We start from the raw sequence: 17,262 nt of genomic DNA, 5'->3' as shown, positions 1-17,262 counted from the left end.
TCAAGATCTTCTCCGCATTGAGCTTCTATATTTCTATAATATTTTGAATGCATAATGCAGCAACTGCGCGTTTCGTGGGCTAGACTAACAAAACATTAAAAAACTACAACGTCACTTACATCATCATCACCGCATCTCGTGCTCCACTGATGACGCACATCTAACATAGGATTGTACTATTTTTGCATTCAAATGCAAATGTTTATTTTAAATTCGACTAATATTCATTTTTTTATTCACAATCTCCTCATCTGAGGCAGGCACAGCACTCAATTCAGCATGTGTTCATGTTTGTGTGTGCTGTCTGCGTCACCCATAGCACGTGCCTATATCGTGCACTATATCAAACATTTTTTATATCGTTATCGAAGAAGGTGTACCGTCGATAAATATCGATACCGTTTTATCGCCCAGGCCTATCACACTATTTAATATTTACTATTACTATTTAGTAAATTTACTATTTAGATAGTAAAAGCATATGCATAATGACTTCTGAAATGTCTGTTTGTTTTTCTTGTCTATATATTTGTATGATTAGTAAATGAATAAATAAATAGGGAAAAAAATAAGATTGTAGAAGACGATCTTAAAGCGCTACTTGCTGGAAGGACCATGTGAAATAATCCCAGAAGGTGCTCTATGGTTGCGTTTGAAGCAACTATTATAAGAAAGGGATCCAAGGAAATTCTTCCAGTCCAAAAAAGTTTAAAAAGCCTTTATTCACATTATGGCCATCACAAAAGAAATCTGTGACATTGGGAGAAATCAAAAGAACCATTACAGGGGGGACCTTTAACCTTGTTAGCCATTACAAAGTATGATAACATAAAAAAATACAAAACAAATAATAATAATAATAGTAAAATAGTAAAAAAAAAATACAATAATAATAAAAATAAAATAATAATAAAAACAACAATCATACTAGTAATGGTTTTACGAAAAGGAAGTAAGTTTAATTCTTTATTCGACCCAGGAAAAATTGCTTTTAACTGAAATGTCCAAAAAGCTTCCCTTTGTAAAAGACTTTGTAGTCTATCATGCTTTCTAATAGATCCAGTTACTGTTTCCAAACCAATGATTTTTAAAGTCGATGGATTAGAATCATGAACCAACGCATAGTGCACTGCCATAGGGTAATCTTTGTTTCTTGTATGAATTCTAATTTTATGATGCCATAATCTGTCTTGCAATCTACGCTTAGTTTCATCCCCACAGAAACAATTACAAGGACATTGAAGCCTATAGATTACATATGTACTTCTACAATTTATAAAGAATCTAATTTAATATATTTTATTTGCACAGACATCTACAAATGATTTAGTTTGAAATTCTTTGTCACAATGATTGCAATGTCCACACTTGAACATCCCTTGCATTCCTCTGTCCAACCATATTGTCCATTTCATAGCAAGCAAATAACTTCTCACAACTTTATCCTTGATCGTGGGAGCCTTTCAGTAGCTCAGAATTGGAGGTTCTTGAAAAACTCACGCAAACTCAGATCACTTTGAATAATCCCCCAGTTCCTATTGATTATACGTTGAATTTCATCTGACACAGTACTATAGTCCATCACAAAATATGGTCATGCTGAGCTGTTCTTCTTGCTTTTCTTTTTCAGTAGGTCGTCCTGTTGTAATTGTGTCATTTTATTCAAAGCCTGATCAACCACTCTTTTTTGTTATTCCCTGTTTAAAACGATCTGTCATATCCCTAGCGAGGTGATTAAAGTCTGAGTCTTGAGCACATATTCGTCTTAAGCCCCGTTCACACCAAGAACGATAACTATAAAGATAACGATATTAGCGTCCACATCAGCGAACGATATTGTCTGTTTATTCTAAGCGCACGCGCGTCTGTTGCTTTAAATTCTCGAGCTCGTTATAGCAGGATGGATTCTGATTGGCTGTCAATGTTTGTATCGTTCATCAGCTGGAAAAAATCGTTCTGAAAGTGATTCCAACGATATCGTTTCTCTGTGCCTTTTTCGTTATAGTTGTGGTGTGGACTCTTCTACTCTATTCTTTAATACTGAGAACGATTTTTAGAGCTATATCTTTATCGTTATCTTTATAGTTATCGTCCTTGGTGTGAACGGGCCTTTAGTCTTTGAAATTGGCCCAGTGGAATGCTTTCCATTTATTTATATTAAAAAATACATCTGTAAAATAAACTTTTATTTAGACGGTAACTTGGTTCTCTAATCCTATTTTTTTATTTTTCACAAAGAAATTGTTAAAAAAATAAAAAATAAAGTAAACACTGTAAACAACAGTGAACTCAGGGATCTTGTAAGCCTGTGAAATGGGATGGAGAATGGGGACTCTGCGCTCAGGAACTGGCATTCTAAGTGTTGTCAAAATAAAAGTCTCACATACTGTCAAAATAGAAGTCCTAAACATCAGCCAAACAGAAAAACTTATCAGCCAATGTCGATAATGAAAAAAAAAAAATCCCAAATCAACTGATATATCAGTCAACTACTGATGAATAATTAATGTCTTAAATTGTTGTTAAATTGTACTTTATATTTATGTAATTTATTTGTTTGACTGCAAACTATTTAGTGCATGTATCATAACCCAAAAGATGACCATTCCAAGATGGCGATGCTGTAGACGCATAGGGATCAAAGTTCTGTTCACATGTTAATATCTAGCTCCTAATTAGTTCCACTTTTTCTGTCCTACAGGCAGAGGAACAACTACGAATAGTTGAAGAGCAAAGGAAAATACACGAGGAGCGTATGAAGTTGGAGCAAGAGCGACAGAAACAGCAGAAAGAAGAACAGAAGATAATTTTGGGGAAAGGGAAGTCGAGGCCTAAACTTTCTTTCTCTTTAAAGGCCTCTGAGTGATGAAAACAATGTGGCCAGGATTTGTCCAGACTTTCTCCAGACCACCTCTTCGTGTGAGACATTGTGCTGCAGCACAAGGTCTTCTTCGTAGGTCTCATGTGGTGTGTTTCAAATTCTCAGAACAACGGGAACAATCAGATTTGTCAGATACCCTTCATATTTTTCCTGTTTTGTATTACTGACTCTTGTATAGATAACCTCCACTTGTCCTCCATGTAATCTCTGCAAACGCATTCGGTGCATTGTACGAGTAGGGTAAAAAAGGACCAGCCTGATCTGCTCGTTCATCCAAATGGTTTCCAGTTTCACTAATTCAAGGCCTCAACAGATTTCCTGGCTGATTTGATTGAATTATTTTTATTTTTTTAAATAGTTTATTCATAGTATAAAATAATTAGAAGGAAAGATTGACAGGGAAACTGCTTGAACTGGAATTCCATCCCTCTATTTTGAATAGCACAGACCACTATGAGTTAACTGGTAACCAGTCCAACCAAGAAGCATCATAAAACGAGAATAACCTCCTTTTATCATTTTTACTTACACGTTAATAATTGAACATTCAAGAGGTAAAGTGATGCTGTAATAAAGGGTACCTGGTCGTTGCATGTCAGTGAGCTGCGTATATGTTAGTGATGAGATGCTTTTAGAGGTGATCGAGTGAAAGGTTGCTGATTGGCCAGAATTTGTGTTTGTGGTTGAATATTTGACCCAATAAATCCATGAATGTGTCTTGTTTCTGACGTTTGCTTGCATATTTGTATTAACTTGTGTAGTTTTTAGGATTAGATTAAGCACAATTATACATAAAAAAATCAAGTATTTAAAATCAAATAGGAATAATATGCATTCGAGATGTTTTGTCTGTCACAAAAGCTAGTTGTAAGAATCTGGAAAGCATGGGACGAACAATTCAAAGTGGGTTAAAGTTTTGAGGGCAGGATGTCATCATCACCTAATGCTTTAAATCCGCAGCCTAATTAATAGTTTGCTTGACACCTCTGTTAGGTCGGCACAAGCCCAGAGCGCAAATACACAAAGGATTCAAGGCAGACCAGACGATGAAAGTGCAAACACATCACACCTTAACACCGACTGACATTCAATTATCTCTTACCTGTTAGTTTTTCCTTTTGATTATTGGCCAAACACGCGAAAGACAATAAACAAAAGTTGCCTGAGCCATTTCAGTGACTTCTTTTATCTATATGTATTCTGTAAGGTAATAGCTATAATTTTGAGAAAGCATATTTTTTCCAAAACGTTAAACGGGTGACGAAACAACCCACACCCGTGTGAGTAATACAGATTTGTAAGATTTTTGAGCTTTAACGTTACGTGACTAAGCGGATTAATCTCGTTGAAATGCCTTTACTACAAGCTTCCATACGGGTTTAGGTTAAAATAAAAGATTAGTTATATGATTTCAAACACATGTAGGCCTAAGTTATAGATTATTTAGCCTGTATATAGGCTACATACCGATATTTAAGTACAAAATGTATCCAGAAGTTAAAATATCGCCGTGTTTACGTATTCCAGCAGTTTCCAGTCTTTGTGTCAATCTTTTTTAGACTTAAAACTCCGCTAAATTGTACACACACACATATATATATATATATATATATATATATATATAAATTAATTTTAATATAACGTAACTTGTTTTAAATGGAGTTCACTGAGGCCCTCTAGTGGGTTGCGGCCTTCCGGTTGAAAACCACTGTATTGAAAAAAATGTAGACGCCACTTTGCGCCTCAGGTAAACTCAGGTGGTAGCCTAATGTTTAATAAAGCAGTGCCGCTTCCAGACTCCTGTTTAGTCTCCTTCAATTCGACTAGGTGTCACTCATTCAGCGTCACCCAATCGAGAGTAATGTGGGCGGGGTCTAACGTCAACACTGGGTTGTCCTAAGAAGTCTCTGAGCACGTCTTGAGGGCACTCCAAGACTGGCAGAGTTGAATGCAAAGACGAAGAACAGAGAAGCACTGATACTGCCTTTAGATTAGACCTCAGCAACATCCTTTCCACGGAACCTGCACTATTTAACTGTTTTCTCTGCGTTCGTAAGAATATTCATAGGCACTGTTTCCCAAAGGATGCGCAATTAAAACATTTTAATGTCTAAAGAACCTGATGGATTATCAAACAACGTTTTGTTAAAATGGTCCTTTAGAGTGCCAGTTTATTTTAGGAGGTCTTGGCAAATAGATGGTTTTTTTTCCCGTTTCGAAATCAAACGCGTTTTCAGCAGATGAGAACGACCAGCAGCATCGGATTCTTCTCGTGTTAGTACCTGTGGATCTCTGTTATAATCAAATTTGGACTGGTGAACTGTTTTGCATCGCAATGGATACAACTATGTGGAGTTATATATTAGGTCTTTTCATGGTTGCTTGTCGAGTAAAACTGGCTCGATCAACAGTTTTAGAATCAATATATTGGAATACTTCAAACACCAAGTAAGTACACTTAAAATTAAAGCTTAACGAAAAAGCGTTGTATGGCAAGCAGCTTTAACATTTATTCTATTTTTTTTTTTACTAGTGGTTATTTTTAATTATTAGTAAGTAGCCTGTGACTAGTTTCTATCTCTATACAGTGAATATTTATTCCAAAAATGACTGATCTATAAATCAGTCACTTGTAATTCATCATTCAATAGCCTACTTTAATAGCCTTTACTGTCCGAGTAGTGACACGTAACTCTTCCATTGTAACTGATAACAAATTGCAAAATATTTTGCCATTGAATTACATGGGGATCTGTGGTTCAGTGTAACTGTATTAGTCATTGTTCCAGTTGTACTATACTAATACCCTTTTCTGACACTAGTGTCTATTCCAGTTAGTCCACTAGTTTCCAGTAGTTTTTTCTTGTCATAATTACTAGTTGGAATGGCTTAATTATCGTTCATACTAGAAAAATTAAAAATGTTACTAGTACAAATTGGAATATGCACTATTGTTTAATAAACAAGTAAACTCGGACAAGGAAACCATTATGCTGATTGGTAGGAATGACCCTATAAACGTAACATGATTTTTTTATTCTAAGTACCACACAGACACCTCAAAAAACAAAAACAGCCTACTTGAGTGTTATGAAGGTGTAGCAAAGAACCATTCATTGTTTTAAATGTATCTGTAAGTTCACTTTCTTTTACAGTTTTAATTTGCTGATTTCTCTATTGATTTTATTACCCTGTCATAGTCATTTAAACACAAGACAGCCCACTAAACATATTCGTAATCCTTGCCACTTTGTTGAAGGACCACCCACCTTTCCAGACGGCAGGGTATTAGTTACAATGATGCTTTATTGACAGCAACATTGAGATGCAAGTACTTTCATTTGCAGAATGAAGCTGAACGGCGACCACTGTATAAACTGTTTCCAAAACGAACTTCCACCTCATAGCCATTCCCACTATTTGTAAATGTTAATTTACATAATCTAAGCAATTACCCTGTGTGTGCCCTGTAAAAAACTGCAGGTAAATGCAATGTTTTGTAGAAATTATATGGTGAGGTTGACATGTCTTGCAAAATCCATGTACCCTGGTATTTACCAAGGAAAAGTTGCAGAATGAATCAGCAATCAAACTTGTGGAGACCTTACATCATGGTTAATATCGTGTAAGAGTGCTGAGCCACAGCCTAAATTTAGGACTGATTATAAGCTGAGAAATGTTAAATTGAAGAGTGGATTAGAGCCTCTCACTGATTGCCATAGAGAGATCTGTTGCCTGAGCTCCTTTTTTCCACTGTGAAGTGTGTCTCCGAGGTCTGTACATCTGTTCCCCACCACACCTTTCTGCGTCGGGACAAATAGTTGCTAAACTAGGGTAAGTGCTACTTTTTGAGATCGAAACACCCAGCCTGGTGTTTTCTCAGCTGCCAAAGTAGTACACACTCTCTTCCTGCCATAGTGTGGTCTTGCCATTTGGTCAACGTACCTGAAGAAATGTTCTTAAAATTTATATTTATGAAGCATTTTCACCAAAAATGCACTTAAATTTCCCATTTTGTTTTTTTTATTCCACAATCTGGCCACTCAAGTGAAACTGGTCGATTTGGTGGCTGTTTCTTCACAGCGGTGAACCTGTATTCAAATAGATCAGTTTTGTTTGGATGCAGGATAACGTTCTTTTAAGATGCTAAGCTGTAGTGTAGCGGGGCTTTGCCGCAGGTTGTAATCGGTTTTCATGAGTTCCAGTAGCTCAGTGGGTCATCTTTGTCCCAGAGCTTTGGAGACAAAAGGTGCGCCGGGATGAAGGCACAGTTCAACCCCCATCCCGGTTTGAGCCACACAGAAGTTGGTACTGCAGGGGGCGGAGGAGGGGCACTAAAGCTTCCTGTCTTCTCAGGACCCCCAGTAGAAGCTAGAGGGTCCCTTTCTTTCCAGCTCTTAATGACTTTATGAGGATGGAAGCTAGTCTTAGAAAGTGACTCTTTTATTCTGCCTTATGGTGTTTAGGGAAGCATGGGAGAGAATGAGACCATGTCTAACTTTGTCATGGCAGATTTAGAAAATAAAGTACAAATCCAGTGCACACATTGGCCTGTTTACAATAGAATTTGTGTGTTTGTCCTTGTAGTGAGGTTGTATTAAACATCAAGGGCAGGAAAGGACTGCCAGCAAGCGGTCAGGAGTGAGCGATTGTTAATTGTGCAAATGCATTACAGAGCAGAGAAATATGTAATAGGGAAAAACATAAGACTGCAAAGTTGCATACATTAGTCAAAAAATGTGTAAGTAAGCCAAGGTCCCAAATGCTTTAGTTGCATTTGCATTCTGCTTCAAGACAGAACTCTGAAAATTAGCCAAAGGAAACTGCTTGTCTCAATCCATTGCGTTGAGTTGCTTGTTTTAGATTAAATGGAGGGTGGCAACCATGGGTCGAATGCACTTTGAAAAAAAGTCTCATTTTTTATAATAAAAGTAAATGGGGGTCCAAAAACTGTTGCAACATTCAAAATGTCATCTTTTGTTTTACTCAGAAGAAAACTAAATCATACAGGATTGGATCTAGAATTGACTCTTAAAAGACATTAATAAAGCCAATGACCAGTTGGTTAATTCAATTACCTGAAGAAACAACTAGCTTAAAATAATTAATAGTTTTGCTGTAAGGATACATTTATCAGATACCCAAACATAATACATTTTACATAAACTTTAAGGTTCTCATGCCGAATTAATAAACTATAGAGAATTTATTCATTATTATGCATGCTAATCAGTATGTTCTTCCCATCTCTGTAACTCTATAAGATGTTTAACATCGCAGTGTTCCCTACAGGTTTGTCCCAGGAAGGGGTGTAGTACTATACCCTCAGATCGGAGACAAAATGGACATTGTGTGTCCAAGAATCAAGCCAGGCTCCACTGAGCAGACGAACATTGAATACTTCCGGGTCTATCTTGTTCCCAAAGAACAACTTGAGACCTGTCGAGTCACTAAGGGCGACATGTTACTGCTCAACTGTGACAAGCCAGACCAGGACGTGAAGTTCACCTTCAAGTTTCAAGAGTTCAGCCCCAACCTGTGGGGCCTGGAGTTCTACAAAGGAAAGGACTATCACATCATCTGTAAGTTTATTGCCATGCTTACTCAAGAATTTACCTCAGGTGCTGATTCATGATCGTTTTTCACCTCCGTTGGCAGCTGTAACACTGTGTAGAAGGAGCCAAATGCAGAACTGATCCCACCCGTGGGAATTTCAGCCTCCGGCATTGTCTCCCAAGATATCTTTTCCGTGTCTTCGTCTGGGAAGGCGACTGACTAGTGTAGCCCTCCAAAAATAGTGAACAAATCAAGTTTATAGTTAATGGAAATGTGTTAAATCCATTAGCAAGTGTGTTTACCACACAAGATGTCTTTGTTATAGACAAAGATATCATTAATCATTATATTGTTTAGCTTGCATCATTTTTTTATGTTTTTAAAAATGTAGTTTTTCCCAAGCCTATTTTTGTCCTCTTCCCCTCCGGGGATGGAAACGTCACAAGTGTTCAGTGTTCTCTGGGAAGGAAGACTTGTTGATGGCCCTTTACATGGATGTCATTAGTATCAATCGACCACATCGAAAAAGGGGTTATCGTTCAGTTTAGCGTGTGTTGATCTCAGCCCCTATTCAGTTGGCACATTCCTTAATGGCCATTTATGTGATTTTAAGATTTACACGCTCCAAATCCCTCAATCCTTTGCCAGTATGAGACGGATCGGTTTGATGTGATTTTTCAAGGCAGCTTGGCCTGCAGCCCGAGGGACATGGATATCTGACCTAAATGATTCTAAAGAGACTTACCTCTGTGTCTGCGTGTGTGTGTGCGCCTTGTGTGCATGTAAATGTCAGAACGTGTGCATGTAACTGTGATGTGTGTGAGAGTTGACTAAATGAGAGGAAGAAAACTTTTTTTAGGCATGTTGGAAAGACTTGGCGTACAATGCCGTTCAAAAGTTTGGGTTCAGTATGATTTTTTTATTTTAATTCAGCAAAGGGTGCATTTAATTGATTGAAGACATTAGACGTTGATTAGAAGACATTTATAATGTTACACAAGATTTCTATTTCAAATAAACGCTGTTCCTATGAACTTTCTATTTTATTCTAACTTCTATTTTTTTAGAATCCTAAAAAAAATGATCACAGCTTATACAACCTTAGCAAGTTTTCAACACTGATAATAATAATAAATATATCTTGAGCAACAAATCAGCATATTAGAATGATATCTGAAGGATCACGTGACACTGACGACTAGAATAATGATGCTAAAAATTCAGATTTGCATCACATGAATAAATTACATTTTAAAATATACTAAAAATAAAAACGGTTATTTTAAATTGTAACAAATTTTTTAAATAGTACTGTTTTTATTGTATTTTTGATTAAATAAATGCAGCTTCGGTGAGCATAAAATCATACCAACCCTAAACTTTCGAATGGTAGGTTTTGTTTTGTTTTTTGCTCATTAACAAATTACTAGAATTTCAGTTTATTTAATATTTCTATATATAATATAATATATAATATTTCTTTTAATGAATTGATTTTTGATACAGTAAGTTAAGAAAAATAGTAACAAAAGTTATAATAATTAAAAGAAATAATGTTTATTTCTAACATATTTTACTGTATAGATTTAACTAGAGGAAAGTAGGAGTATATTAAAAATAGGAGGTTTAATTGCATTTATATGTTTGTGTCAGATAAACATGTTGTGTGTGTGTGTGTGTGTGTGTGTTTCAGATAAACACGTTGAGTGTGTGTGTATATCATATCAGCCAATAAAAATGACAAAATTAGGAGCAACCATTAAATACCTGCGCAATCAGTACAAGACATCGTCATGTCCTGCTGCAACTGCAACTTCCAACAAATAATTAGCATTTCTTCTAGACATACAGACAGGATATGTTTCTATGTGGATGTGTGGTTAAAATATGATCACTAGGATAGTTAGGTCTCTTAATGTCTGCGAAAATCTAAAAATAACCTGCAGAAACCATAACATCTGCTTGGATACACTTGCTTTATTGTATGCGCGCAACTTCAATTTTCCACCTCCACTTTGTTGCTCGGTCGCTGGCTTCGTGACTGTCTGAGCTGCGCTGGCCCGAGGCGCTGAATGTGCTTGTTGTGGTTAGGAAATGAGCGGGCTTCATTCAAGCCGAAGAGTCGGGTCACATCTAGAGCGGCCGCTGCAGATGAATGTGGGAACGGTTGTAGAGAACTGGGACATGTTGGGTAAAAGCGCTCTCTTCTCCCCCTCTGTTTTTCTCTCCTTAGCTCTTTGGTTGGCTTTCTCTGCCCACCCCCCATTCTCTTGCCCTTTCACTCTCTGGTCACTCGGTTCTTTCTGTGCCCTAAGCAGTTTGGAGGGGAAGTCCATTTGTTCATGTGGGATTGGTCTTAATCCTCGCAGTGAAAGAGAGATTACGGCCCAATGGAATTCTTTAGCTCCGCTATCAGAGGACACAGCATGGGTGCGCAGGCACAATGGCATTTAAATCGTTCGACCAAGCCACTCCACTAGCCGTGGATTGACGGCCAAAGCAAATCCTTGATATTCTGTGATAATGATGTGAAAAGGCTTCGGTAATATGCTTAGTTTCTGTAAAGTTCAAACCTGTGTGATTACACTGCGGTTATTACTCACAGTATGAGGGGTTTCTAAATTAGCGTGCACGTGAGTGCGTCCGCGCCCCTCGTAAGGATTTACTGGCAAACAAACAGAAGCTTTTAAGAAGCTTTGGCGTGCCGCAAAAGTGAGATTTTCTCATTGTACGAGCAAGCTGAACCTTCACCTTCTGCGTACGCATGCATAGTGACTGATGAACACATGACTCAAATGTCCGCAAGGAACACTTGAAAGGTTTTAGAGCACCTGTGAGGACGCATGCGGAAAGCTGACCCGGTCATAAACTAGCTCACTTAGTGCTGCTAAAACTTATATGGCCAAATACATACAGAGGACTGGAAGAGAAATGGGCCTCGAGAGGAAAGAATAATTCGGTGGCATGTTGAAGTTTTTAAGATGGATGATGGGCTTTAAATATTCAACATCAGAGATGTAGACTACTAAATGTTGGATGGATTAATCTCACAAAAAAAATAAATAAATAATCCCAGAATTTATATTGCTTTAGAAAACTGAACTGAAAAGGTCCTTGTAACACCGTTCGTAGGTTGGGAAGAAGGAGACGGGAACCGGCGAACATTTAAACAAAACTTTAATCAAATAAGCAAACACAAAATAGCGTAACAGCCCCTCGCGGACGACTGTCGCGCACAAACAAAACCAAAACACAAAATAAAATCCAGGCCTGGTCCTCTCTCGTCCAACACTGTCGTCACTCCTCCTTTTATGCTTTCGGAGCGCCTCCGTGGGACTCGAGACCGGTGAGTGGTGCAGGTGTCGTGCATTAGCATTTACTCCACCGGCCTCGCTCAGTTCCCATGGCTCTCAGCCCCGCCCCCACTGGTCACAGTCCTATTTTTCTTTTTTTTTATATTGCTTTGAAATTGCTTTGATTGTGGATGTTTCACTATTAAGATGTAGTTCTCATTGTTCTCAAAGTTGATTCTTATTAGATTCACATTATTTTGTAATAATCGGCATAATGCTGATGCAAAATAAAAATGATTAAGAACATTTTATTACTGCAATTTTTACTGTATTACAGCAGCAATGCAGCAAATTAGGTGTTTATAATTTCCACATTTTAATGAATTATAATATGTAATTACTACAGTTAAATACTCAATATACTTTTTGTTGCATTCTAGAAATGAAAATGAAATTTTGCATGATTTTTATAGTGAGAATTGTTTTGCTTAATTATCATATAAATATAATGTATGGAAGCCTGTTTCTGCCACTGAATAAAAAAAATAAAAAAGGTAATTGTGACTTTTTGTCTTACCATTTTGACTGTTTTCTCATAGTTGCGAGTTTAAATCTCACAATTCTGAGAAAAAAAAAGTCCGAATTGCACGAAAAGTCAAAATTGCGAGATACAAACTCGCATTTGCAAGAAAAAAGTCCTTGTGACTTTTTGTCTTACCATTTTGACTGTTTTCTCATAGTTGCGAGTTTAAATCTCACAATTCTGAGAAAAAAAAGTCCGAATTGCACGAAAAGTCAAAATTGCGAGATACAAACTCGCATTTGCAAGAAAAAAGTCAGAATTGGGAGTTTTTATCTCGCAATTCTGATTTAATTTCTCACAATTGCGAGTTTATATCCCACTATTCTGACTTTATAACTCGGAATTGTGAGTTTATATCTTGCGATTCTCAGAAAATTCAGAATTGCGAGAAAAAAATTTGAATTGTGAGATTAAAACTTGCAATTACCTTTCTCAGTGGCAGAAATGGCCTTCCATACATAATATTGTCACATTGCTTTCATTAGGAAAAATGTGGTCCAGACATGTTCTTCACACGTTTTGTGTGATGTTATCATATATATATTTTTTTTTCTTCCATCTTTCAGCCACATCAAACAGCACTTTTGAAGGTTTGGACAACCACGACGGCGGTGTTTGTAAGACCAAATCTATGAAGCTGGTCCTGCGAGTTGGACAGAGTGAGTAGCACCCATACCTACACCTGCATCGATGAAGATCACTGCTTCCATTACAGTCTTTCATGTCACTGGTCTTGTAGTGTCTTGTAGTGTCCATGCTAGTGTGCCTCAGCGTGTAATTGAAATGTCATGTGAGCTTGTTTCCTGTGGCGATGCCAGCTGTCCCTTCTTTGGGCTTGTGGGGAGATACTTGCAGCTTTACGCCAATTCATTAAATTCTCTCTCAAAACCTGGGGCATAATGCCTAGAAGCAAAAAATATGTAAGGGTGGTCCGATATTATGATCAGTTTTCCAATTCGCTGAACATTTTGTACTGCTTTGCTCCACTAGTAATTTCAGTTGCTGTCTGTTAATATTTAATTCTCTATTTTTTTTTTAGGTCCTACAGATTCATTCTCAGCAAAAAACTATCCAACTAGATATCCTCCAAAATACCCTGACAGTAAGGACCAAAACACCTTCAGCAAAGAAACCGATGCTGTCAACAGAGTTGGTAAGTATTGATGTATACAAAGGTAAATCTCACTAAATGTCATAAATTATGAAATAATTATTAAACGTAATTATTATTGAACATATTTAATACAGTAAACGATATTTTAGATTATAATATACAATATATTAGAGCATAAAATGCAATAATAATTAATAAATTACTAAAATAATAAAATATAAATATAAAAAGTCATGCATCATAAAAATCCAATTTCACCCCAAAACTGAAATCTAAATAAATAAATGGAATAATAAATAATTAAATATGATATAAAATACAATATATAATGTTATACTATAATCACCTCAATACTATAATAATTAATTAATCAATTAAATATGCTTGATATATCTCAGATGTCAAAATGTTACAAATTTTTACACCGCAGATTTGGATTTATTATATACTAGTCAACATTTGAAGTGGATCAAAACCTTTCATCAAAGTTGTCATAAAACCTAAAACCAAAATGTGTTCTTGTCTTAGGACAACTTTGATCAACGTTTTTGATCCACTTCAAATGTTGACTACTGTAGTTAGGTTAAATATGGTTTGAAAACCTTGAAAAGTTTAAATCCTTTTGTGTGTGTGTGAGAAAAAAATGTAAAATAACTACATTTTTTGGATATGTATCACAGGTTCAGATTTATGTACAAAATAAATAAAAACAATTAAATGTTGCCAGTTTAACATGGGCATGCATATCCTATTGATTTACATGTATAAAGCTGGATATTTTACTTTCACAATCATTGTGTTTGAATCCAACAAACAATAAACTATATCTGATCATGAACTCCCCATTCTTTCTCGTTCCCCAGACCCCATGCAGAATGGTGAGTCCGGAGGCAAGAGCGGAGAGTCTGTAGGATCTGCTGGATCTGAAGTAGCCCTGTTTGCTGGTGTTGCATCTGGTGCTGTCATCTTCATCATCATCATCATCGCTCTGGTAGCACTGCTGCATCGGCGTCATCAGAAACACTCCGCGCAGTGCTCCGCCCAGCTGCCATTAAACACGCTGCCCAAACGCGGAAGTGCTGCCAGTGGCGGCAGCAACAATAACGGCTCTGAGCCGAGTGACATCATCTTTCCGCTGCGCACCTCAGGAAGCATGTACTGCCCGCACTACGAGAAGGTCAGCGGTGACTACGGCCACCCTGTCTATATCGTCCAAGAAATGCCACCACAAAATCCTGCAAACATTTACTACAAAGTTTGACAGAGAATGGACAACAAGCCACGGACACGGAAAAGCCGACCGGCTCTGTTTCAAATGATGGACATCAGCGTTTTGATGCCTCTCTGACGCTCAGATGCTTGTTGCAGATGTTTTAGCTCTATTAGCTGGATGCTAGAAGGGCTGAAGTGTTGTCTAATTCAGAAGAACTTGGCTTTGAGACTTGATTCTGGATTAGATGATGGTGCACATGGGAATTTGCTCTTCTGTTTATACTTTAAAGCTGGATGACTTTCAAAGCCTAGAACAATCTTACAGATGAACATGCAGTGAATGCTGCAAAGTCATGCTGAATAAACATCTCATGTGAAGGATCTGAGAATACCAACTGATTTTTTTTTTTATTTATTCCTTTTTTTTTATTTATTCCTTTTTTTTTGTTTCTAAACTCCCAGATCTTAATTCATGCACGAGAAGAGGCCTTTATTCCTGTACTTTGCAATTCTTCAATGTATTTGAGTCCATCCGATGCAATTTAAGCTGATGCACTTAACTGTTTGCATCCCAAAGCTGGCCTGATGGATGCATATTACATGTCATTTCAGACATTTGTAGCCCTTATGCTGTTAACGTGCAAGCCGTTAAAAGGTTAGTTCACCTAAAAATGAAAATTCAGTCATCAGTTACTCACCTTTATGTCATTCAAAACCTATAAGTTTCATTCATTTTCGAGAAACAAATGAAGGTATTTTTAACAAAACCTGACAGATTTCTGTCCCTCATCCAAAACGCTGGCGCTTCAAAGAGCTTGTAAAAGAAAAAAATATGAATCAAGTGATTCTGAAGAGGCACTGAAGATCACTTTAAATGATGAACAGATTTTATTTAAGGCTTACCAAAACAAAGTTACTGGGTTAATCTTTTTCACATTTCCTTGGTTGGTAGATGCACCGGGGACCTGATTATAGCACTTAAAACCTGGAAAAGTCAGATTTTCATGATATGTCACCTTTAAGCTTTTATTCACATATTAAACACTGATCAACGCACATACATAGCGCACAACTCAAAAATGTGTTTAATAAAAGACAACATGAGGGTGAATAAATATGACAATTTTCATTTTTGGGTAACTATGCCTTTAATAACCCGTATCAATCAAGCTCAAATTTGTAGCAATGTTTCTTGACTTTATTCTGAAGAACCTGTGAGGAAATTAAAACTAGCAGCCCAATATTCTGCCATCTGCTCCTACACCAAAGTATGGATATCTTGAGAGTTTTTGTTCCACGCTCTTTACCTAAAAACTACTTACAATGAGTGAAATACATCATCCGCAACACACAATGCATCATTAAATCAGAGAGAGCACAGCTGAGTCGCATATCCGGAAGAAAGCACACATCTGGACTAGAAATGACAAAAGACCTTTTTTAGTTGCCCCAAACATTTACAGCTGGTTAAAAATCAGGAACAATTACTCAGAGACCACAATGCCTTATGCCATATTGAATAACTTTTGGAGACGTGGTTGATTGTGCGCCTTTTTGTTAATGTCTGTGAGTCAGAATTCACAGGAAATGGGAAACTTTTTGGGAAAAATCAAGATATCATCATGTGGCAGGCACATTTCCTCCCCACCAATGCGTGTAGGATGAAATAAATGGCCAGTGAGGGAAAATGGAGGTGCTGGAGGGGAGGTAGTGGGGGAAGGGAGACACATCTGTCATGCAGGGTGAGAAAAGAAAAGGGAGGAAAAGGCCTCAAGTATGTTTTTACTCCAAAGGAGAGCTATAGATCATTTCGGACCTGTCACAAAAGCTCTGTTTGAATACACTACTGTACACAAGTTTGAATTCCTTAAACGACATGAGGTCGCTCGACCTGTATTAGACTAAATCGAGGTGCTCACTTAGACTCAAGATGTCTAGTAGACCTGACCTAACAATGGGCTACGAAAACATGTCCGTATAGTATTTTCATTATAAGACGTTATCGCTAATCTATAAATGTATCATTACTCTCTTGAAAGTTCCAAACCTGTATGACTTTCTTTCTTCTGTGGAACACAAACGAAGACTGACATTTTGAAAAATGTCATACAGGTTTGGAAAAACATGAGTACAGGAGATACACACTGTAAGATGTTACATCATTACAAAAATCACTGTATTTCCACATTTGCTTCCACAATTTTCCCACAATTGGATGTCCAGTTTATTATAAATTTGGTTAAACCAACTTTCACTTTTTAATGTTAGGAAATGATGACAGAATTAAATTTTGTTTTTGTGAACTTTAATGAGTTCAAATATTGGTCAATAACTAATATTTCAATAACTAATTCAATAACTAATATTGATTTAGTGCACACAGTGCTCAACCTAACCATTTTCCTGGGCCAATTTGGAAAATAAATAAATAAATACATAAGGTGGAGGGAGGAAATAATAAGATATCAAGGCCACAAACTATAAATGAATTCCCAAAACGTACTTGTTTTAGGTAAATCGTGGCCCTATTGTAGAACTTAATTCCCTCGTTGCACTAATTCTTAGGTTTTATTTAGCTAAATCATGGCCACGTTAGGATCATGGAACAAATTAGTACAAAGTG

General features: G+C 37.0%; 2 protein-coding genes across 2 annotated transcripts in view; both read left to right on the top strand.

Moving 5' to 3' along the window:
• arglu1b (arginine and glutamate rich 1b) overlaps window positions 1-3,609 on the top strand; it is a 9,234-nt gene extending 5,625 nt beyond the window's left edge. The window contains exon 4 of the mRNA XM_016534625.1: window positions 2,702-3,609. Within this exon, the coding sequence (XP_016390111.1) occupies window positions 2,702-2,866 (165 nt within the window). The 3' untranslated portion in view covers window positions 2,867-3,609. The remainder of the gene's footprint in view (window positions 1-2,701) is intronic.
• A 1,286-nt stretch (window positions 3,610-4,895) lies between these two features.
• Window positions 4,896-15,281, top strand: efnb2b (ephrin-B2b). Its single transcript, XM_016534621.1, has 5 exons — window positions 4,896-5,329; window positions 8,174-8,463; window positions 12,880-12,972; window positions 13,353-13,466; window positions 14,291-15,281. The coding sequence occupies exons 1-5, from the start codon at window positions 5,079-5,081 to the stop codon at window positions 14,686-14,688; spliced, it is 1,146 nt and encodes a 381-aa protein (XP_016390107.1). The 5' UTR covers window positions 4,896-5,078; the 3' UTR covers window positions 14,689-15,281.
• Window positions 15,282-17,262: the final 1,981 nt, after the last annotated feature.

The sequence above is a fragment of the Sinocyclocheilus rhinocerous genome, unplaced genomic scaffold (assembly GCF_001515625.1).
Source record: "Sinocyclocheilus rhinocerous isolate Xijiao unplaced genomic scaffold, SAMN03320098_v1.1 scaffold1386, whole genome shotgun sequence".
NCBI lineage: Eukaryota > Metazoa > Chordata > Actinopteri > Cypriniformes > Cyprinidae > Sinocyclocheilus > Sinocyclocheilus rhinocerous.
Note: the sequence above shows the minus strand (reverse complement) of the source record. Positions and strands in the feature narration are given on the sequence as shown.